This window comes from Fusarium fujikuroi, chromosome FFUJ_chr02, assembly GCF_900079805.1.
Source record: "Fusarium fujikuroi IMI 58289 draft genome, chromosome FFUJ_chr02".
Classification (NCBI taxonomy): domain Eukaryota; kingdom Fungi; phylum Ascomycota; class Sordariomycetes; order Hypocreales; family Nectriaceae; genus Fusarium; species Fusarium fujikuroi.
Window position 1 is genome coordinate 4,111,197 of NC_036623.1, and position 19,393 is coordinate 4,130,589.

General features: G+C 48.3%; 8 protein-coding genes; 5 read left to right on the forward strand and 3 right to left on the reverse strand.

Moving 5' to 3' along the window:
* Window positions 1-45: 45 nt before the first annotated feature.
* FFUJ_04059 (uncharacterized protein) lies at window positions 46-1,003 on the reverse strand (the record flags this gene model as incomplete). XM_023572700.1 has 3 exons in its annotated part: window positions 46-533; window positions 596-731; window positions 785-1,003. The coding sequence occupies 3 exons, from the start codon at window positions 1,001-1,003 to the stop codon at window positions 46-48; spliced, it is 843 nt and encodes a 280-aa protein (XP_023426777.1).
* Window positions 1,004-1,760: 757 nt separating this feature from the next.
* Window positions 1,761-2,348, forward strand: FFUJ_04058 (uncharacterized protein; the record flags this gene model as incomplete). Its single annotated transcript, XM_023572701.1, has 1 exon — window positions 1,761-2,348. One exon carries the CDS (start codon window positions 1,761-1,763, stop codon window positions 2,346-2,348), a length of 588 nt encoding a protein of 195 aa, XP_023426778.1.
* Window positions 2,349-2,413: 65 nt separating this feature from the next.
* FFUJ_04057 (related to monocarboxylate transporter 4) lies at window positions 2,414-3,718 on the reverse strand (the record flags this gene model as incomplete). Its single annotated transcript, XM_023572702.1, has 1 exon — window positions 2,414-3,718. One exon carries the CDS (start codon window positions 3,716-3,718, stop codon window positions 2,414-2,416), a length of 1,305 nt encoding a protein of 434 aa, XP_023426779.1.
* Window positions 3,719-4,003: 285 nt separating this feature from the next.
* On the forward strand, window positions 4,004-5,635 carry FFUJ_04056 (related to Pdr3p; the record flags this gene model as incomplete). Its single annotated transcript, XM_023572703.1, has 1 exon — window positions 4,004-5,635. The coding sequence occupies one exon, from the start codon at window positions 4,004-4,006 to the stop codon at window positions 5,633-5,635; it is 1,632 nt and encodes a 543-aa protein (XP_023426780.1).
* Window positions 5,636-5,719: 84 nt separating this feature from the next.
* FFUJ_04055 (probable NADH-ubiquinone oxidoreductase 19.3 kDa subunit, mitochondrial precursor) lies at window positions 5,720-6,497 on the reverse strand (the record flags this gene model as incomplete). XM_023572704.1 has 3 exons in its annotated part: window positions 5,720-6,173; window positions 6,233-6,419; window positions 6,473-6,497. 3 exons carry the CDS (start codon window positions 6,495-6,497, stop codon window positions 5,720-5,722), a joined length of 666 nt encoding a protein of 221 aa, XP_023426781.1.
* Window positions 6,498-6,700: 203 nt separating this feature from the next.
* FFUJ_04054 (uncharacterized protein) lies at window positions 6,701-8,555 on the forward strand (the record flags this gene model as incomplete). XM_023572705.1 has 3 exons in its annotated part: window positions 6,701-8,180; window positions 8,233-8,346; window positions 8,407-8,555. The coding sequence occupies 3 exons, from the start codon at window positions 6,701-6,703 to the stop codon at window positions 8,553-8,555; spliced, it is 1,743 nt and encodes a 580-aa protein (XP_023426782.1).
* Window positions 8,556-10,511: 1,956 nt separating this feature from the next.
* Window positions 10,512-11,423, forward strand: FFUJ_04053 (uncharacterized protein; the record flags this gene model as incomplete). The annotated part of the gene is made up of 1 exon (XM_023572706.1): window positions 10,512-11,423. One exon carries the CDS (start codon window positions 10,512-10,514, stop codon window positions 11,421-11,423), a length of 912 nt encoding a protein of 303 aa, XP_023426783.1.
* A 2,944-nt stretch (window positions 11,424-14,367) lies between these two features.
* On the forward strand, window positions 14,368-18,327 carry FFUJ_04052 (related to transcription initiation factor IID 250K chain splice form 2; the record flags this gene model as incomplete). XM_023572708.1 has 2 exons in its annotated part: window positions 14,368-17,566; window positions 17,621-18,327. The coding sequence occupies 2 exons, from the start codon at window positions 14,368-14,370 to the stop codon at window positions 18,325-18,327; spliced, it is 3,906 nt and encodes a 1,301-aa protein (XP_023427125.1).
* Window positions 18,328-19,393: the final 1,066 nt, after the last annotated feature.

Here is a 19,393-nt window from a genome sequence, read left to right on the forward strand (position 1 = left end):
CCGTCTGAACTGCTTCTTGAATAAACGCTTATACTTTCCTCCGTCTCAGTCATCGTGCAGCTCAGTGATCAGTCCAACAAAAACAACCAACACAGCGGCATAAGCCGCTGTACTCGACATAACATCCATCAAACTCGTAAGGTATCTCGCAGCCATCAATCCAAACACAGTAACGAACACGGTCGTCGAAACCAAAGCCGTGTAGAGAGTATTATGCAAGACCATCAACCACATAGGAGCCACGAGAAATATCCCGCCGACGGCAGCTACAGCAAGCCTTTGGTGAAGACCTACTGTCCAGTTCCGCTTATAGTTGTCTTGTCTTGTATCTCGAACAGATCTCGATTCCTCTGGTCCCTTTTGCCAGTGTCCGATAGCAGGAAACACCGGTTGCCCCTCAAAACTGTTCACTTTATCCCCAAGAATGGCTTCAAGGAGTTTGCGATCTTGATACTTCTCGCCGCTCATGTAGAACGGATCTTCAGGTTGCAGACTTCGTTTTTCCATGTATTCATAGTTTTGGAGTGCTTGTACTGTAAAATTCAATATCAGCACGCTTTCGGTCGACTTATAAGCAAAACAACGGTCATCTTACTATAGTCTTTGAGAGTGTCCTGCCACCCTTGAGGCTCATTCGCTTGGAATCTTAGAGACATTGCATGCTTGGCGAGTTTGGTGCGGAGTTGCTTCAATTGTATTCGCTGGAGGACAGCAAAGTTGATCCGAAAACTCTGGCCCTTCAGTCAACGTCTCTCTCTTGAAATGCAGGAAGTTAATTCCATACTTTACCTAGTTCGTTCGGGAGTTGTCCATTGTCATTGGCGCCCTGAAGCGCCCTACGAAATGAAGTTGTCCAGCTCTCGATCTCTGATATGTTGCTGATAATGTTATCGAGCTCAAGGTCTATAATCCAGCGATCATCCCTAAAATCAACCTGTACGCCTTGGACTGCAGTCTCCTCGTCTACCCGATTTGTGTCGTTATCAGCGCCGAAGCAGCCCATATCGGTAATTCGTACCACACGATTCAGACTTCAAAGAGCATTCAAAAAGCAGTGGTTGAGATATCAGGTGCTGAATTCAATGTAGAAATACCATGTCACAAGATCTAGGCTCGTATCTGGCCTTACTACCCATGGTAACATAGCTTGCTTTTGGTTTTCGCTAGTTCCAGCCGCAGGTGTGTTACAGCGCATTCTCGTTATGCGCATTTGGGCATTGTGGCTGAAAGCTGAACTTCACCTGGCCACAAAGTTACTCAGGGTAAGATTGCAGAGCTTGAGAGCCTCAAGTTCGTAGAAGATATGGATTTATAAGCGAATATGGAGAAACGGCCTGAATAGACTTCCTATGATCAAATAAGCAGGCTTCTCTAAACATGCAGTTCTATATTCTTTCTTTACCTTCAATCCCGAATGCTTTTGCACATTGGAAGTCTCAGAGGGGCTTTACTTAGTCTAGCAATTATCGGACGCCACAGGATGTCACCACAGAGCGCTATCGGGGCTAGAACACGATGAAAGCACCACCTTTGGCTTGTGAGGGGGATGCTATCCCCGGATGCTGGCAGCTAGAGAGGCCGCAGACGGCTGAACGGCAAGTATATACTTAGTAAGAGGTGCAGTATCATTTTAAATGGTCCTGTTGTCTGTTTCCTGTTCTCTCCTTGCATGTCTTCATTTATATGCGCTTCATCTCACCAACACATAACGGAATTGTCTGACTAAACAAGTTCGAAGTCGCCGCATCAAAGTTCAAACCATGAGATACGCATACGCCAGATGTATCATAAGCCATGAGACGACCTTACCATCAACACTAGCTCTCCAATTCTCACATATCAATTACGCCCAACTATACTCCGTGTCTCTGAATAGGAGTATTCAGGACACAGATAGTTGCACCTTCATCTACGACCAAAAAAAGTCTATCAAGATGATCTTTACCATCTCGTGGACCAACGAAGGCGACGACTACATCTTTCAAAATGAGGAGGAGGCTAAGTTTTGGGAGCGAGTTGTTCGCCTATGCAGCACGGTATCGCCTCTGCAGAAGCGCATCAAAACGGAGCTAGAGGGGACAGCGTTTAGAGAGATGCTTGAAATTTCTGACCAAGAGTGGTCAGAAACATGGTCTGCAGGGGTTCCTGCGCCCGTACCAGAGATTACTCCCCAGAACCAACCTCCTGTTAGTACCACTACCGTTGCAGAAGAGGGGGCTAGAATAAGGAGGAGTGTTGCTCGATTTGGCTCTCGGTTTAGTATACGAGTCCGATTTCCGAGGTTTTCGAAGAAGAAGAAGAAAAAGGGCCAGAATGAAGAGGCGGTAAAGGAAGCTACTGCTGCTTGAATATGCAAGAAATTTCAATACATCTCTTATAGCCTATGTACCATATATATATGCAACCTTTCTATCTATGATTTGACCCTCAGCACAAGACCAGTCTTGGCGATTCGACACGCCACTGCCATGAGCGCACCCAGGAATATTGAAGAACCAGCAAACATCTGAGACCCAAGGTAACTACCGTTTCCAGCTTTGATAAGCTCGCCGCAGATAAAAGGGCCAGTCAGACTTGCAATACTGACAATGCCTAATATCATTCCAACTCTTGTCCCTGTCTTTCTTGGATCAGGTGCCATTTGTGTCGCAACAGCCGGAAACAGAGCTTGTAATGCTGCAGCGATGAAACCGTAGATCACAGCGAAGACATGAAGCCCAGCAGCTGTTTCTATGGCTGCCCAACAGTAGACCAACAAACTAGAGGATATGCTTAGAGGAATGAGTATGTTGAGGGGTCCTGTCCACTTATCCGCAATGATATTGGGCAGGATACGGCCGAATATCCCAACGCCATTTAGTATCATGAGAAGATAGATGGGTTCAGAAATTCCCGCTCGATCGCGAGCAAAGGTTCCGAGATAGAAGAAGGCAAAATAGAGGCCCCAAAAGTTGAGAAACATGCTCATGGTAAAGAAGATAAAGGGCAGTTCCTTAAAAGCTGTTGTATCGATCCATGGGCCGCTGGGATGAGGTGGTAGTCGAGGCTTGAGCCATATAAGGCAAGGGATATATGTAGCAAGCATGATAAATCCCATGCTTCTGATAGTCCAGGGGAAGCCGACGTTGTCGTGGAAGATGAGCCAGTTAACCAAAACCGGGTATACTAAACCGCCAACTGCTGCGCCAGCGGCTGCCAGTCCGACAGCAAAAGCCCTATACTTCTTGAAGTACTGCGACAAAACGGCTAGAGCCGGACAGAAGGTAAATCCATTGCCAATTCCTAGGCAAACAGCTTGAGCGAGGAATATCTGCCAGAAAGTCGTGCATAACGAAGTCATGAAGAGTCCAAAGACCTGCAAGAAGACACCGATCGGGAAGATAATTCGAAAGTGGCCGGCATCCGTCAGTCTGCCGGCTATGACTCCGACTGAAAATAGAAAAAACACTTGCACGCTTCCTATCCAGGATATCGTGGATTGACTCTCCCCGAGGGTTTGGGTGTAGTATTGTTGGAAGATTCCGAAGCCGTTTGCCACGCCCCAGGTGTTGAAGAAAACGATGTGGGCAAGAAGAGCCTGCATCCAAGCATTGAAGCCTCCGTCTGGTGGTTCATTCTGTGTCGATGACTTTTCGACTGTATTTTGTTGGACTTGGTTTTCAATATCGGCCAATGTCTCGGCTGCAGAGACCGAATCTCTGTCTTGGTTGAGTAACATGGGGAGACGATCAGATAGCAGCCAGTCAAGGCTGACAACCAAGGTGAGTTCTCTAACCTGAGTCCCAAGAATAAAAATACCGAGATAGGTTTTTGCCGTTAGGATAAGTTTAGTTAGCACCCTCAAACTGCGTCAAGCTTCAATGACTTACACCGTTATTGCCGCTATTCCCGTGGTAGCCGAGATACCCGCTCGGCCCGTAAGAACCGACCCTCGCAGCTTCACTTCACATGCATTCAACCCCTTACACATCACTATCCCTTCATTCCCATTCCAATAACGAACATGTCCACTTCTCAAGGCCGTAAGCGTTCAAGACTCGCCTGTGAAACATGCCGGGATTTAAAACGGAAATGCGACGGCGCCCAGCCCTGCGGAGCCTGTGTCCGCTTTGAGTACGAGTGCACCTACAAGACATCCTCCAACAAGAAGAGGAAGGCCCATGAGGCTCCTCTTCTTCCTTCACCTCCTGTTCACACTGAGAAGGACTCTAGACCTTCGAGGAGTGATCATGCTACTTCGCCAAGGCATTTACAGTCGCTGGAAGCGAATTCTGGGGCAGCATTTCTTAGAAGGTTGGCACTGAGGTTGGATCCTAAGAATGCGCCCAGGATGCACACCTTTTCTTGGAATGCCTTTCTTGGAGCGCGGAATTCTTCCCATGTTCCTGTTTCGCGACCAATTACAGATCTACTATCCAAAGAAGACATGGAGAGCTTGAGTGCCGTTTACTTTCAAAAGATGGACCCAATTTATGGGTTCGTTGATCGGAACGATATCTCACAGACTATACAAGGCAGGTGGTCTGGGTATATTTACGATCAGTCTCAAGATTCGATATTATGCGGCATCGCAGCTATCGGGTGTCTATTCTCACAAGTCGAACCTCCACCAGTGGAACTTGACTTGATAGAAACAGCACGATTTATCCTTGAGCAGAAGATGTCTGATGACCCTTCGGCTGCTAGTGTCACCGGCTGGCTTCTTCGGGTTGTATACCTGAGAATAGCCGGAACGCCACATACAGCATGGATGGCGAGTTCAATCCTTATGCACATGCTGGAAGCAGCTGGCCTGCATTGTGAACCATCCCAAGAATCAGTCCTTCCAGTAACAGAAGAGAAGGTCGATGCCGAGCTTCGGAGACGACTCTTCGCTGTTGCTGAACACCTCAATATTTGGATTTCATTTGACATGGGTCGGTCCAGAACCATCTTGTGTAATTCAACACTGGAGATGCCTTGTTCGAGAGAAGGAGACTATACCCATGAACTCATGGAATTGCTCCCGTACTCAACAGAGCTTGACCCTAACAAGACACAAGATGTTTCCGAGCTTGAGGCCTCGCTATCAACTGTCTTAAGCCGAACTCATTCTGTTCCGCCATCTATTATGGCGCAGACCAACCTCTCTTTATGTCTCTGTCGTCGACTCCAGTCGATGAACACGACGTTCTCAGGAAAGATTCTCGACCAGATCCTTTCTATCACAAAAACAGGCATCGAAGCAGCTCAAGCTATTCTAGATGCACGCTCACCATGGCATCATATGGCCAACGTGCCGTTTCAGATTATCTGTGTTCTACTAGCCATTGATACAGGTGAATCAATTGCTCAGCTCAAGGATGCCATGCAATGTCTTAGTAACGTTGCTACTGTGTATAACACGAATGCTACGAAAGAGGCTCTCAACACAGCTTCTTTGCTTATACTGATGCAACAGCGGCGCAAGGAGAAGTGTGCATCGACCTTGAGTGATGTGCTGAAAACCTTTCCTATAGTTTCCCTACCAGAGACGCGAGATGAGACTCCTGTTGCAGAGATGGATGATATGAGATGGCTGAATAACTTGGTTGGAGATCTTTCCAGTTTCGACTATGCTGATTTGGATCGATTTCTCTTTCCGAACATGTTTTAATCAGGGCAGACTTTCTGTCGTTATTCTGTGCAACAATATGATATCCATGTACTCTATAATCTTACAGCTTCCCCAAAGTATAATCTACTTCTTTCGATACCACATCCTCGAAGCTCTTTGACTCCTGATCTTCCTCTGCAGCTGAAATACCCCATACATCAAAGCCTCAGCAGTCGGTGGGCAGCCAGGAACATAGATATCGACCGGAACAATACGATCAACTCCCCTAACGATGCTATAGCTGTAGTAATAGTACCCTCCTCCGTTAGCACAAGATCCCATGCTGATGACCCAACGTGGCTCAGGCATCTGATCGTAGACTTGTCGCAATGCAGGGGCCATCTTATTTGTGACTGTCCCTGCGACTATCATGACATCTGCCTGTCTCGGAGACGCGCGGAAGATGATGCCCAGACGGTCTTGGTCGTAGCGTGGCATCGAAACGTGCATCATTTCGAGACTGCAACAGGCGAGGCCAAAGCTCAGTGGCCAGAGGGAGCCGATTCGGCTCCAATTGGCTATCTTATCCAGCGTCGTGCTTTATTAAACTCCTTATTAGCTACTTGTTCTTACCATGGCACGGAGTTGAGTACGTACAGGGCATAGTCGACTAGGTTGTTTGGCTTTACATCGGCGAGCGAAGCTGGGTGCGCATTGGGTGCTGTATTCTTGGCCGCTTTGGAGGAACCATGTCGCTTCTGATGCTCGAATCGGTTTTCTGTTATTCTGCGGGCTTGCGGTGGGATCGTTGGAGTAGATGTGATGGAGAGAGGGCGAGCTATAGCTGGATGACGGTGTAAGTCGCGGTCCATAAGCTCTTTAGACTTTATTGCTCACATCTTGCCAATTGTAATCGGGTCATAATGAGATGTCTCGTACAAGTAAATAAATCGATTTTTTCAAGGAAACAAGAAAGACAAAATCAGTCGTGCAGCTGGCTACATAAGACCTTTCTACAGGTCCAGGTCGGGACGGGAATTAACCACATAGCTCCACTTATTGCTTCTCACCCTCGGAAAATTACCACATGACCCGACTTCAACCTCTTTCATCCACATACCGAAGATGGCGACTCCATATCAGGCCCTGGCATGTCCCGTCTGTAGTAAACCGCTATCCGCTCGTCAAAATGAATGTCCATTCTGTCAAAAGTCTTTCCGCAGAGCTGATGTCGCTCGTCGGCATGCGCGCTCTTGCAACGCCCGACAAGGCCGACCTCTTCCACCCCAAGCCAAACCAGGCAGAAAGCTTCGAGCTTGCGATAACTGCTCACGATTGAAGACATCTTGTAACTCGGAACTTCCCTGTCAGCGGTGTTCAGCTCGCGGCATTGATTGCATATACAGCTCACTATGTCATGATCCTGCGCATCGAGCTTCCTCCAAACCGAGGGAAGTCTCCAAGGGTGACAGTCCCAGCTTTTCTTTTCTTTTACAAGCTAGCAATCCGACCAATGCATCCATGGATGCTATCGTTGCTCGAGAGCCTGAGAGAACGTCGGAGATGCCTGCTTGGAAGCATCGTGAGACTGTCGGTTGGAGCTCAGGGACGATCGATCCAAGATTTCTTCTCTTTGATCTGCCAGACATGCTTGTAGATGAACCCCAGGACTATGAATATACTGAAAACAACATGTTACAGTTCTCTGGCATCTTCCGTCCTTCTACCGAGTCGGCCGATGCTCTCTCGACGCAAATAGTAGCTTTGTCAAATATCCTTCAAGAATTGACTACCAACAAGCCTCGTCTAAAGGACGGACTTGACCAGAGTTGTCAGCGAGGGTTCTTCACGTCTTCTCATTTTCAGAATGTCCTGATCTTCATCTTCCGTCGGAGACACTACCATCAAGACACGATACACTGGTCAACATTTGATCCTGAAAAGGTTTCACTCCACCTGCTACTAGCTGTGGTGTTGACCGGAACTGTTTATATCCAATGCCTCAATCAATCTTCTCCGTCATATATTAATGCATCACTGCTAGAGTTGGCAGAGAAGTATATATACAAGGAGCTTAAAGAGTTGTCAAGTCAAGGTTTCAGTCCGGTTACTTCACAACACATGCTCGAAATATGCCAAGCTGCAGTGCTGATGAACACTCTCGAAGGCAGTGAAAACCACAACGAATCTCGCCGAAGAATCGCGAGTAAAAGAATTCCAACACTGGTCGGGGTGTTGAGAAAAGCGAACATGATGAGTCTCAAACACGAGCCCGGCAAAAGCTGGGGAGATTTTGTTCACCGCGAGACATGCATAAGAGTCGCTGCATGGACTTTTATGAACGATTCACTACTGGCGCTTTTCTGTAACCACCCGCCCATTATAACATCAAAGGAGATGACTGGAGATCTGCCTTGTTCTACTGGTATATGGGAGGCAGATTCAAGCATGGCTTTTCAAGAGAGGGCACAGCATGGATTAGCAAGGTCTTATCCTTCAAGCTGCAGCGAAGCAATAGCAGGATTTCTTGCTGGAGAATGGACGCCTGCTATTAGAGACTCTTTTGGAAAATTAGACCATTCAGATCTCTTTTATCTCTCTTCAGGTACGTCACACCCCAGGACAGTCAATAAATGACAAATACTGATGTTCACCAGGTCTTGGACATCACATATTTCATTATCGTACGTCAGCAGCATCATGCGACCACTCCAAAATGTTGCTCCGTGCACTGGATAGATGGGACTCTCTTTGGATGGATGCTTACCAGCGTATCCCGAAAGATGAGAGGAAATGGCTCGGGACAAAAAAACATACTGCCGAAGTCATAGCTTTTTCCAGGCGGACCATAGAGGTCATCCAATCTGGCGAAGCTAAGGATTCGGCTTATCTTCAGGAAATTGGATGTTATGACACGGCTGTTTTTCACGAATTCGTTCAGAAGTATGGACAGATGAGCCCTGGCACGGCGAAGAATTGAAAGGCTGGCTTGACGGCTGCCTCCCAAATACTTCCGTTTACCTCAGTTCTTCTCGGTAACGCCGAGGGGTCATCAATTCGTCCCCCAAGAAACCAGGCGATCATCCAACCATTCATCGCCACTGGGCGACAACTCGTGATGTTTATATCCGCCCAGTCCCCGCCATCGGAGATGCACTGAAAACTCTAGTGCGCCAATACCTGGAAGCAAGCACGGGTGCCTGATCTTGGCTGAATGCTAAAATTCAGGCCGCCAATTTTCTCGTGCTTCTAGAATGCTGCAAGCAATAACAATTGCACACTGCACAGCCTCATGCGACAGACTGTCACTCTAGCATCATGCGGGGGCGCGGTGGCTATGTCGGAGATGCATCAGATAACACACTAGAGAGGAAGGTCTAGTTGGAAATATGGAACGTTTGTTAAGGCAGCCAAGATTGTGAGTTTAAGGCATACAGATCGGGGACTTCCAAATCGTGTAGGACCACGTGGTGATCAATATGCAGCGCCGCATCTGAAGTTTATTCTCCTGCGGGATTCCGTCTCCGTGTCTGTCAATTGTCCAGTCTCTATACGAATAAATCAGACCCAGATGAATTCGCGACTCAGCTTCAGCCACGTCTCTACTGAAAGATCCATCCAGGAATGACAGCATCTTCTAAGCTTTTATTTAAACGAAAGCTTTGACAGTCGCAAGCGGACTTTTGGCGTATTGGGTTGTTGTAGCGAGATGTCTCGTTCGGATGGCTCAAGTAAATCTGCCTCAGTGACAGCCTTGATCCACACTAAACAAGGATCTACACCAATTAGAATTGCAATTGCCTGCATGTTGCGGCGCTGCAAGCTTAACCCCGACAAGCTTATACGCCCATGCCAACTCCAGGGTCCTTTATGTCACAGACCCACGATCATCGGCTCAATCATCCTTGAAACAGTGGTCAATTGGTAGTGACATTACCACGGCACCCAACAAATTATTGACCAGCATCAACATTAGAGAGATTTGCTGTTTCGCTAAATGAAGCTTGTGTTTGGATTAAGGCTGAGCCAAGGCATTCGGACCTACATACATTCCATTTCTTTGTCTCTTGATGCGCGCCTCTGTAATGCAGCAAACCACCACAAACACGCTCCAACGTAATTACACCGCCGTGAATGGTTCCTCTGGCTAAGCCACTTTGGTAGGGCTGCTTTTTGTCTCCGCCAAAAACATCAAAAGTCGAAGCACTTTTTTGGCTGGAGCTAACTCAATTTGCTTCAAGAGATTGGCTTCCTTTCAGCTCGTCAGAGCTAAGAAAACGCCAAAGACCAGTGCTCTTTCCGCTCCCTACGGTGAATTGCCTCTTTAGACCGGAATATAAAGAACACAAGTCGTCCTGCCTTGGCAGTTTCCTTCTTCTCAATCTGTCAGTCATCATCTTGAAGGAGCTACCAAAGCCGGTCGGTCGTGTAGTGACCTCATCCACAGCCAAGCACACACTTGTTCTTGCTGTTTAGCGGTCGATCGTCGCCCCCAATCCTTCTGGAAAGAGCGACATCGTCATTTACCTCATTCGCCCCTTAGGTTTAATCTCATCATAGAAGGTCAACCTGTGATCTTCTGTCCGTTGTTGCCTCCGTCACAGCCTCCGAACCTAGAAGAGAAACCACGCCTTGTGGATCCTTGCAATTAACCTCCGTCATCAATTCAGTCTTACCTACCCTTCCTGAATTCGGATTTCGGGTATTAAACCTTGGAGCTGCCCACTTCATACTCTTTCATTCTTCCATCAACTTACATACCCAAAACACAAACTCACGACTTTTTTGGTTTCATCGTCAGTTTGACATCTTCTAGTCCGAAATCATTTGGTCTTTCATTTGACTCTGGTTTCCAATCCACAATCGACATTTCTTTGTTTCATCTCGCCTATACCCACCTGCATCCTTTCGTCATACCAAGACAGCTTGGCCCACAATGAGACCAGACTTCGCAGTCGTGCTATTCACGCTCATCACATCAACGGTCGCGTCGGCCATCGATGCACCCCGTCGCATAAAGCGCATTGACATAGAGCGCCCCGAGTCTGGGGTACCCCCCGTTTATGAGCACGAGCTTTACAAGCGCCGTGGCGGCGGTGGTGGTGGAGGACGCGGAGGTTCCAGCGGCGGAGGTTCAAAAGGATCATCTGGCAGTGGCAGCAGAGGTGGGAGTTCCCGTGGAAGCAGTGGAAGCGGCGGCAGTCGTGGAAGCAGCAGTAGCGGTAGTGGTTCAAAAGGCTCATCATATCGTCCAGGTTCATCAGGCAGCGGTGGCTCCCGCAGCTCCAGCGGCGGTGGTTCTCGCGGCGTCGGTCCTCAGCCCAGCTTCGCAGGCGGTCGATACTACCCCGGTGGCTCATCAAAACCTTACAAGTCCGGCGGCCCAAGTCCCGGAAGAATTGCGCCCTTCGCTCTAGGCGGTGCTGCTCTGGCATTCTGGCCTGGCCTTTGGCTCTACGGTGCATACATGTACCCTTACTCGCATCCCTACCATTATCACAACGACACCAGCGATGAGGACGAAGAACGCGATGTCCTCTGTGGATGCTCGCGATATGAGTATTGCGCCTGTGATGACAACAACAGCACCCAATACTTCGACGAACTCATCGGAAACGGAAGCTACGACGCACTTAACAAGTCCATCGTCAATGTTGCAGAGGTCAACGGCACAATGACAATCCTCATCAACGGAACTCTGCCCAACGACACGGCCCTCCCTGATGAGGATGCATCAGAGAATGGAGCACTGTCAAGACGAGGATTGCGCTTCGAGCCAGAGCTTGTGGATCGAGTGGGTGGCTGGGCTATAGCGGGCTTCATAATGGCATTGCTCTTGAACATCTAGGCGATGGTCATCTTGACCATGATTGTCAAGGGGGCGATAAACTATTTCCGGCGTCGCTCGGCAACCCGCGCAGATGTTTAATGAGTTCATGGTTTCACGGTGTTATGGATGGCGTTAATACCCAACTGGGAAGACTCCTCTGCTGCTAGAGAGTGGCATTATTGACTTCATCATTCTTGTACTTATTATTGTTATTGAAGCATTCAGTATTCGTCATGCATTACGCGACGAACGGAACTTGTTAGAAATACACTGTATCCTTATTTCAGTATCGTCTCCATCAATGGTGCATCATTCATGACTACCTCATCATACCTCAGTGTGACGTCCACAGCATTAACGTTAATGTAGGAAAATAGTCAAGGCAGACTTTATCTCCTCACATCATCCCTGCGCAAGCTTACATCACTGTCCAACTCAGTTGCTCTCGATTCACCTATGGTGCCACGATTTAGAGACCGGTGTTTCTAAACTCGGTGGTCGTTGAGATAAACAATTGGGGGCCAAAAAACATTGTGCTTATGTTGTGTAGGATTTGTTCTATGCAATGCTGCACTGTCATGATACTCCCCAATCAGGAATCCGCCGAGTTTTTGCGTCATTTGGGATTACCCATCGAATCATGTTGCAATTTCTGGTATTATAGAGTGTTGATCTTGTGTTATCGAGGGTTGATCTTAGTGATGATCGTGTATTATGGAGGGTAGATTTCGCAATGGAACCATGTTTTCGTATGAGCGCTGTGTCTGACCGAATCGAGACGTGTGTTTGGGTATCATTTGAAGCAAGCGAAATGGGGCATTTGGAGTTTGTAATTTGGAAATTACAATGACAGCTCATGGCGTTTATATGCAGGTTCTGTGAGTTCATGTACGCTGAACCGGATTGAAGGGAGTTGTTGAGATAGCGGGCGTAGTAGCAGCTTGCTCAATCACAACACCTTACCAGAGTTCATATTCCTGTTTTGCTATCTAGAACGTATCATTCGAGAAGCTACAGATGTTTCTCCCCAACATTGACCGAGTAGTAACTCGCCTGCCTCCTTCGTACCTCGTCGATGAATTCTCTGTGACGACCGCCAGACTCCACGACGCTCTCTATCATGCTCAACAGTAATTAAACACTCACAGACCCTATGCAAACCATATTTTTATAAACTTTAATCCAATGGGGGAGGTAAGATGACTTATATCCCCAAGAAGAAACAGGTCGTCCTAAGTGCAGGATAGACTCAAGCAATTTTAGTACATGCTTGGTAGGTCTTTAGATTAGGCCATGATCATTGAATGTCAAAATCTTGCTTGCTCTGTAAGGCTCCCTCCAATAGATTGTGGCATCGGCAATGGATGTAACACTTCACATCGGGAAGTGTCAAAGTGGTGTTTCAGCTGTCCGGGATCGCAAGAGGTGGGTAAACCTGGAGCAATGGCCGGTTTCATCTATGACATGTGGGATTAGGAACCTCATATTCGGCTTATTTTCTTTCGTCACAAAGACTTCCGAGACTTGGGTAGGAAATCTGTAGTATCTTCAGGATGTAGCTTCGCTATTAGCCCGGCCAGTTGCTAATCACTTCCCATGAGCTGAATGCGACCATCCTCGAGTACGCTATGCAGTAAGCGAACTCGCATTTCTAATGGAGGTTGTTTTCCTTAACTTCCAAAATAAAAGTATAAAGCAATGACTGTGTTTTAATGTCAAGCGCTGCTTGTACCTGCTAGCTCAAGACGAGGCGCCCTATCCATGGGGAGTTGGACCACATGCAAATCCTGCACGATATGCTTTATTAGAAGGCTCTAATATTCTTCTATCTCACGCATGGCTCCTCTTTTCTTTGAAACAGAGAAGTAAGGCGATAGATCGTCTGTTAATGTCTACATGCCCTTGCGCTTGATAATGGTATGCGATATCGGCTGACAAGAATGACGTTCCAACTTTGCGTCTATCCTTAACCCGCAGCTGGCATATAGAACTTTACATATCCTGTTATTAATTACCTTTATGAGTAAGTTAGAGGCTCTGAATTATAATTTTATGCCTTGTCTATTGATGGGTTGAGCGTATGGCCATGACCCTCCCAGCATTGAGCACACTCATGAGCTACCTTAGCTACGCTCTAAATCTACTCTCTGTTTAGACTCCATGACACCCGATTTATTTCGTAACTACCAGTAGGTAGATTTCCTTTTTCTCGCTTCGTACATTCGATTTCGTGGTCTGGAAGATTCCAGTTATGAGCTACCTATCTTAGGTAGTGAGTGATTCACTCTCCTCTATTCGTTCTATAAATTCGCGAGTTTGCTTCCACACAACTATGTTCTTTCAACATCGCATCAACGCAAAATCAGCCGCTGGTCTATCTATTTGCCAGATTCTATTTCATCTTATTACAAATATCTTTTGCTCTTCAAAGATTCCCTTGTACGCAGTAAGTCCAATACTTATTGACCAGAATAATCCTGACGAGAGCCCTAGGTTTTAGCTTAACTTTATCCTCAATAACTCAAAAGCGAGGTACCTATCAAGATATTTTATGGCCAGGGAAGTTCCGGCTGTAGTGTAGCATTACAATGAAGGTGAGTTTCTATTGACATTCACACTTTAATTGTTCCTTGTCGCGACAATAATGCTGAAGTGGGGACCTGCTGCCACTCAACGCCGCCCCACCTCGAAATCCAAGCACTGGCCTTTCAGCACTTCATCCTATCTTGACGTTGATTGGCTGACTCCGCGCTCATTCTCAGGCTCCCGGGCATCTTTCAACGCAACCGTGAACAACTCAGCTCAGAGCAAACACGAATTTCTTCCCTTCACTCTTCACTCGACACCCACGACTCGCCGAGCGACGGCCGATCACTAGCGACGCGATAAAATTATGATATAAGAATAACGACACTTCCGCGGCCTCCTAGTGATCTGATTTCACGATTGCGACACCGCGATCATGGCTGAGGAGAACGATTTCTCGTCGTTTGACGAGAACGCCTGGAAGGCCCAGGATGCCGCCGACGATCGAGAAATCGCGAAACTACTGGGAGATTCGCAAAACAACGGAGGCGGTATCGTTCTCGACAATGTCGCATTCGATCAGTCCGGCAAGGCGGACGATGCAGAGGATTATGAAGATATCAGTGACGATGATTTACCAGACGAGGAGGAGCCCAGCGCTGGTGTTTCTATGGAGATGCCTGGCCTCACGGACGATGGCGGAACTAGTCATGATCCAGATGATCTCTTTGGAGAGGGGCCTTCTTCTCCAGACCCAATTCTAGGTCCCTCTTCCCCAGCACCTCACATTCGCGATGCCGACACTACCGACGACACCCAACCTCTCGACTCGAGTCTTAGCTTTCCTGGCATCAACTTTGACCCCGAACCACATCTCGATAATCAGGATCATGACATCCCCGCACCCGCTGAAACCGTCGAGGACCTCCTAAAAGCTACATGGCCTGCTTTCAAGAAGGGGCACATCTTGACATGGAGCGAACTCCTACCAGCCAAGAAGGCCACATGGAAGGAGAAGAAACCCGTCAAAAAGCCCAAGCAGCTCGTCACCAGCAAACTTACACTCGAACTCGCTCCCGATCAAGAGAAGCTGTTCCGTATCCCAGGCACTGCAACCGTCACCCGCAAACCTAGGCAGGGCGAGGAGAGAGGTTTAGTGTACTGTGGTATGGATCAAGAAGATCAAGCCGAGGATAATGTCCAGTTCGATCTCGATCAAGAGTCCGATTCCGAAACGGTTGCTGGATTCACCCTACGTGATATTGAGCTTGCCTGCGAAGATTGGGGCGCCAGCATCGAGGCTATCGAAGCCGATTTCAAGGCCCGACAAGCGGCCGAGCAGCAGGAACAGCAAGCGCGGAAGCGCGTGTTTGAGGAGCAGGACGATGAATGGGATGCTGAGTTCCTGATGGACCTTGGCGACGATGGACCACCACGACCGAAGAAACGAAAGACAGTCAAACTTGGCCTACCAGAGATCCCCCGATACGCTGCACCCTCCTTCGACAACTTCGAAGACGCCACCCGCAGAGGTGCCAAGAGGGTGCAACTGGATATGAGCGATCCTTACCTCCTTATCGAAACTCAGGAAACTCAGCGGAATGCAAAGCGACCTCGCACAGATAACAAGCTGAAGCGCATGGCAAACGGCAACCTCGGCCGCGATGTCTCCAACCGGTTCAACATCTCGAACGACGAGGCGTACGAGGCTTTGAAGGAAAACCATCAAAGCAAGGTCCGCGCTACACTCGGCAACATTTCTGTCGAGCACAGCATGCCCGCTATCAAGCTCTCATGGCCATACTACAAAGTTAAGCTCGGTGGTACGACAGATGAGTATCATCGTCCTCGTTTCAGGTACAAGAAATTTGCTGGTCATATCATCAAGTTTGATAAGCCGGCACACCAGAAGCGAAAGCAAATGAAGGGCAAAGCGCATGAAGTCTTCCTCAAGTCCAGGGATTTGAGTATTAACGACAACTCAACGGCTGTTCTTTACGAGTACTGTGAGCAACGTCCACGAGTGCTCAGCAGCTTCGGTATGGGCAACCGCTTGATCAACTACTATCGCCGGAAAGACACAAACGAAGATGAGCAACTGCCGAAACAAGAACTTGGAGAGTATCGCATGCTTCTTCCTGAAGATCGATCCCCCTTCTCCCTTTTCGGTACTGTTGACCCCGGTGAGACTGTGCCAACATTGCACAACGAGATGTACCGAGCTCCCGTCTTCAAGCATAACCCAAGAGGTAGTGACTTCTTGATTGTGCGCAGCACTACTGGTGAACATGGTTCGAGGTGGTTCCTGCACAAGATCGATCATCTTTATGTCGTCGGTCAGCAATTCCCCTCAGTCGAGGTTCCAGGACCACACAGTCGCAAGGTCACGAATGCCTCAAAGAACAGAATGAAGATGCTCGCATTTCGCATGATAAGACATAGCGATACCGACAACTGTCAATTGTCCGACATCACCAAGCATATTGCCGACTCCACCGACACTCAAAATCGTCAGAAGCTCAAAGAATTCCTACAGTACGACAGGGAGAGCGGCGAGAAGGGTATGTGGCGACTGAAACCTGGCGAAATACTGCCTGATGAGAGTACGATTCGTTCCATGATTAAGCCGGAAGAGGTTTGCCTACTCGATGCTATGCAACTTGGTATCAAGGAGCTTGAGGATGCCGGATACGACCCTCGAAATGCTTCCCTTGAGGAAGATGTTCAGAACAATGATGCAGATGGGGACGACGATGATGTCGAGGATGAAGGCAGCAAGATTACCAAGGGCGCCAAAAAGCAGCAAGAGAAGCAAGAAGAAACTCTCGCGGACAAGATGGCCCCATGGAAGACGACCAAGGCTTTCATCGACGCATGCGCCCAAAAGGCCATGCTTCAACTTCATGGTGAAGGAGACCCAACGGGCCATGGTCTCGGCTTCTCCTTCATTCGAACCTCCATGAAGGGCGGATATATCGAGGCAGTTCAGGGACCGCTTGCTACATCTGCAGATGCTATGGAGCGTGAAAAGCGAGCTAATGGTGGCCACGCCTATAATGTCAAAAAGCAGCAAGCAATGTACGAGGAAGGTATTCGAGAAATTTGGGAGAAGCAAAAGTCTACACTTTCAGATGGTCAAGAGCATGACGACAAAGATGTTGCAGTAACAGAAGATGAAGATGACAGATTCAACGTTCAGTCAGCCATGACTCCAGCCCAGTTCGACGACGGTACTAGCCAAATTAGTGGTTTGACTTCGGCAAGTCGACAGCAACGACGCGCTATTCGCATAACCCGAGAAATCCGAATGCCCGATGGCAGTACGCAAGACCGAGTCGAAGTCGTTCACGATCCGGTTGTGATTTCGCAGTATATGAAGCGGCGAACAGAGGCGGATCTTGAGATGAGAGAGTACGTGCACCCACCCAACAACTCGCGGCAAGCAGTTCAGCAACCACAGAGCAGGGGAGTCGTGACAAGAAAACGTCGACGAACCTACGGAGTCGGCACCCCTGGCTCAAGAAATGACATTGCTGGATTGGAGTTTAGAGCACCGGCTTACGTGTATCTTTCAACAGCATCTACAGTTCCCGTCCTACAGGCAATGCCGACCATGACCGTCTTGCAGGCATTAGGTATGTCTTCTCGAGTCTTGACGTTATATGTAATTGATGCTAACAGTAGTACAGAATCAAGAAGGAGCTCGAACGACTCGAGAAGAACAAAGCTCGACGACAGGCTCGGGAGCAACAAAAAGAGCTCCACCAAAAGGCCAGCACAGGAGATGTCGGGTCACCCAGTGTCAATGGCGATAAAGTCCCAACTGGAACAACCCGCAAGTGTGCCAATTGTGGCCAAGTTGGTCACATCAAGACAAACAAGAAGTATGAGCCCCCATTCTCCATCATCGCTTCCCTTTGTTTCTCCCCCTTCCCCCATGTCGTTCAATTGGTGTGCGCCTCTAGAGGTCGACAACGCGAAGCGCAGTCGCTCGCGCAAGTCCCGATTGCAACTGGCCATGGAACAATGCGACAAAGGAAAGGCACGAGATGCCAAAAAGCGTGCTGAAGAAAAGGCTCGTGCGGACAAGGCAATCGCTCTTCAACTACAGCGGGAGCGGCGAGCGGCAAAGAAAGAAGCAGAGCGCAAGCTGCGAGATGCTGAGGCCAAGCGGCAGCAAGAAGAGCGTGAAGCCAAAGCCCGGCAAGCTCAACAGCAACGAGCCGCTAAAGCCAGAGAAAAGGCTGAGAAGAAGAGAGTCAAAGAAGAACGCCAGCGCCGCAACCGAGAGCGAAAAGCTTTCGAGGAAGAGATTGTGCGTGCGAGACGTGAAGCTGAACGCATCCGCAATGCCTGGAAGGTGCCCAAATGGCGCTCTGGAGGTGCATGGCGTTGAGAAGACCAATTCGTGCAACAACTACCACATCACATTGAACATTTCTTTTGTGATTGACACGTCTTTACAAAACTCTTTACTAACTTGTTGCTCAAAGGTTATGTCCACTGCTTAACGGCACGATGAAGGCGGACAATGGCGCTGCTGAGCATGGAGGATTTGGTAACTACAATGCTCCAGGAGGCGCTGCTGGATCCCCCAGTTAGAAACCGATTACTGCTTTTATGTGCGAGCTTGATCTCGATCAGCCAAAACTACGACGTCGACTTTTGGGAATGGATAGCTGATATGGCTTCATTGTCAGCATGAAGGAAAGTGACTGTTCTAATATTCTTGGTTTTACGTTTCTTCAAAAAGGCTCCGGGGAGGGAATCGAGTTGTACATCAAGGAAACTCTCGTACACCCTCACGAAACCAGAGGCGGATGGCATTGAAATGGAGTTTGGGACCCTTGTTGCTTCACGGAAAAGGCTGGCATGGCAACAGGAAAGATATTACATTTACCTAGACTGCGTTTGACAGTCCTTCTGACAACATGCTATTAATAACATCATTTGAAACATTAACTTTGTTCCTGTTTGTTTGCCGAACTTCATGATGCTACGTACGCTTGACAAGGCGGATAGCCATTGCCGGAGAACCCTAAACGAGGAGAGGTAGGGAGAGTCTACTAACTCTGCAACTAGCACCCTTGACAATGATGTGACAAGAAGTGATCCGAGTATCCATGGATTCGCATGCGGTGAAGATGTCTAAAATACGTAGGTGATGAGTTGTTGGTGGTGCAGTTGACCTCTCACGTCTCAGAAGCGGGCAAATTTCGATATGCACATTTAGCCCCCATTATAGTGTCTCCACTGATAAACTGGGTTAATCTCCTGACGAGCTGGGCTAATTGGCCCGCATGGTTGATGCATGACCTGGTCCCGGGTGTGAGGATGCTATGCATAATTGTATTTTTAGAAGCTGGAAAATGACGGTGGGGAACTAGGGTCTCTGGCATATGTCATGAGGGGGACGGACGGGGAGTTGGAGGAGATAAGCTATAGCTTTACCGATGTCAGTA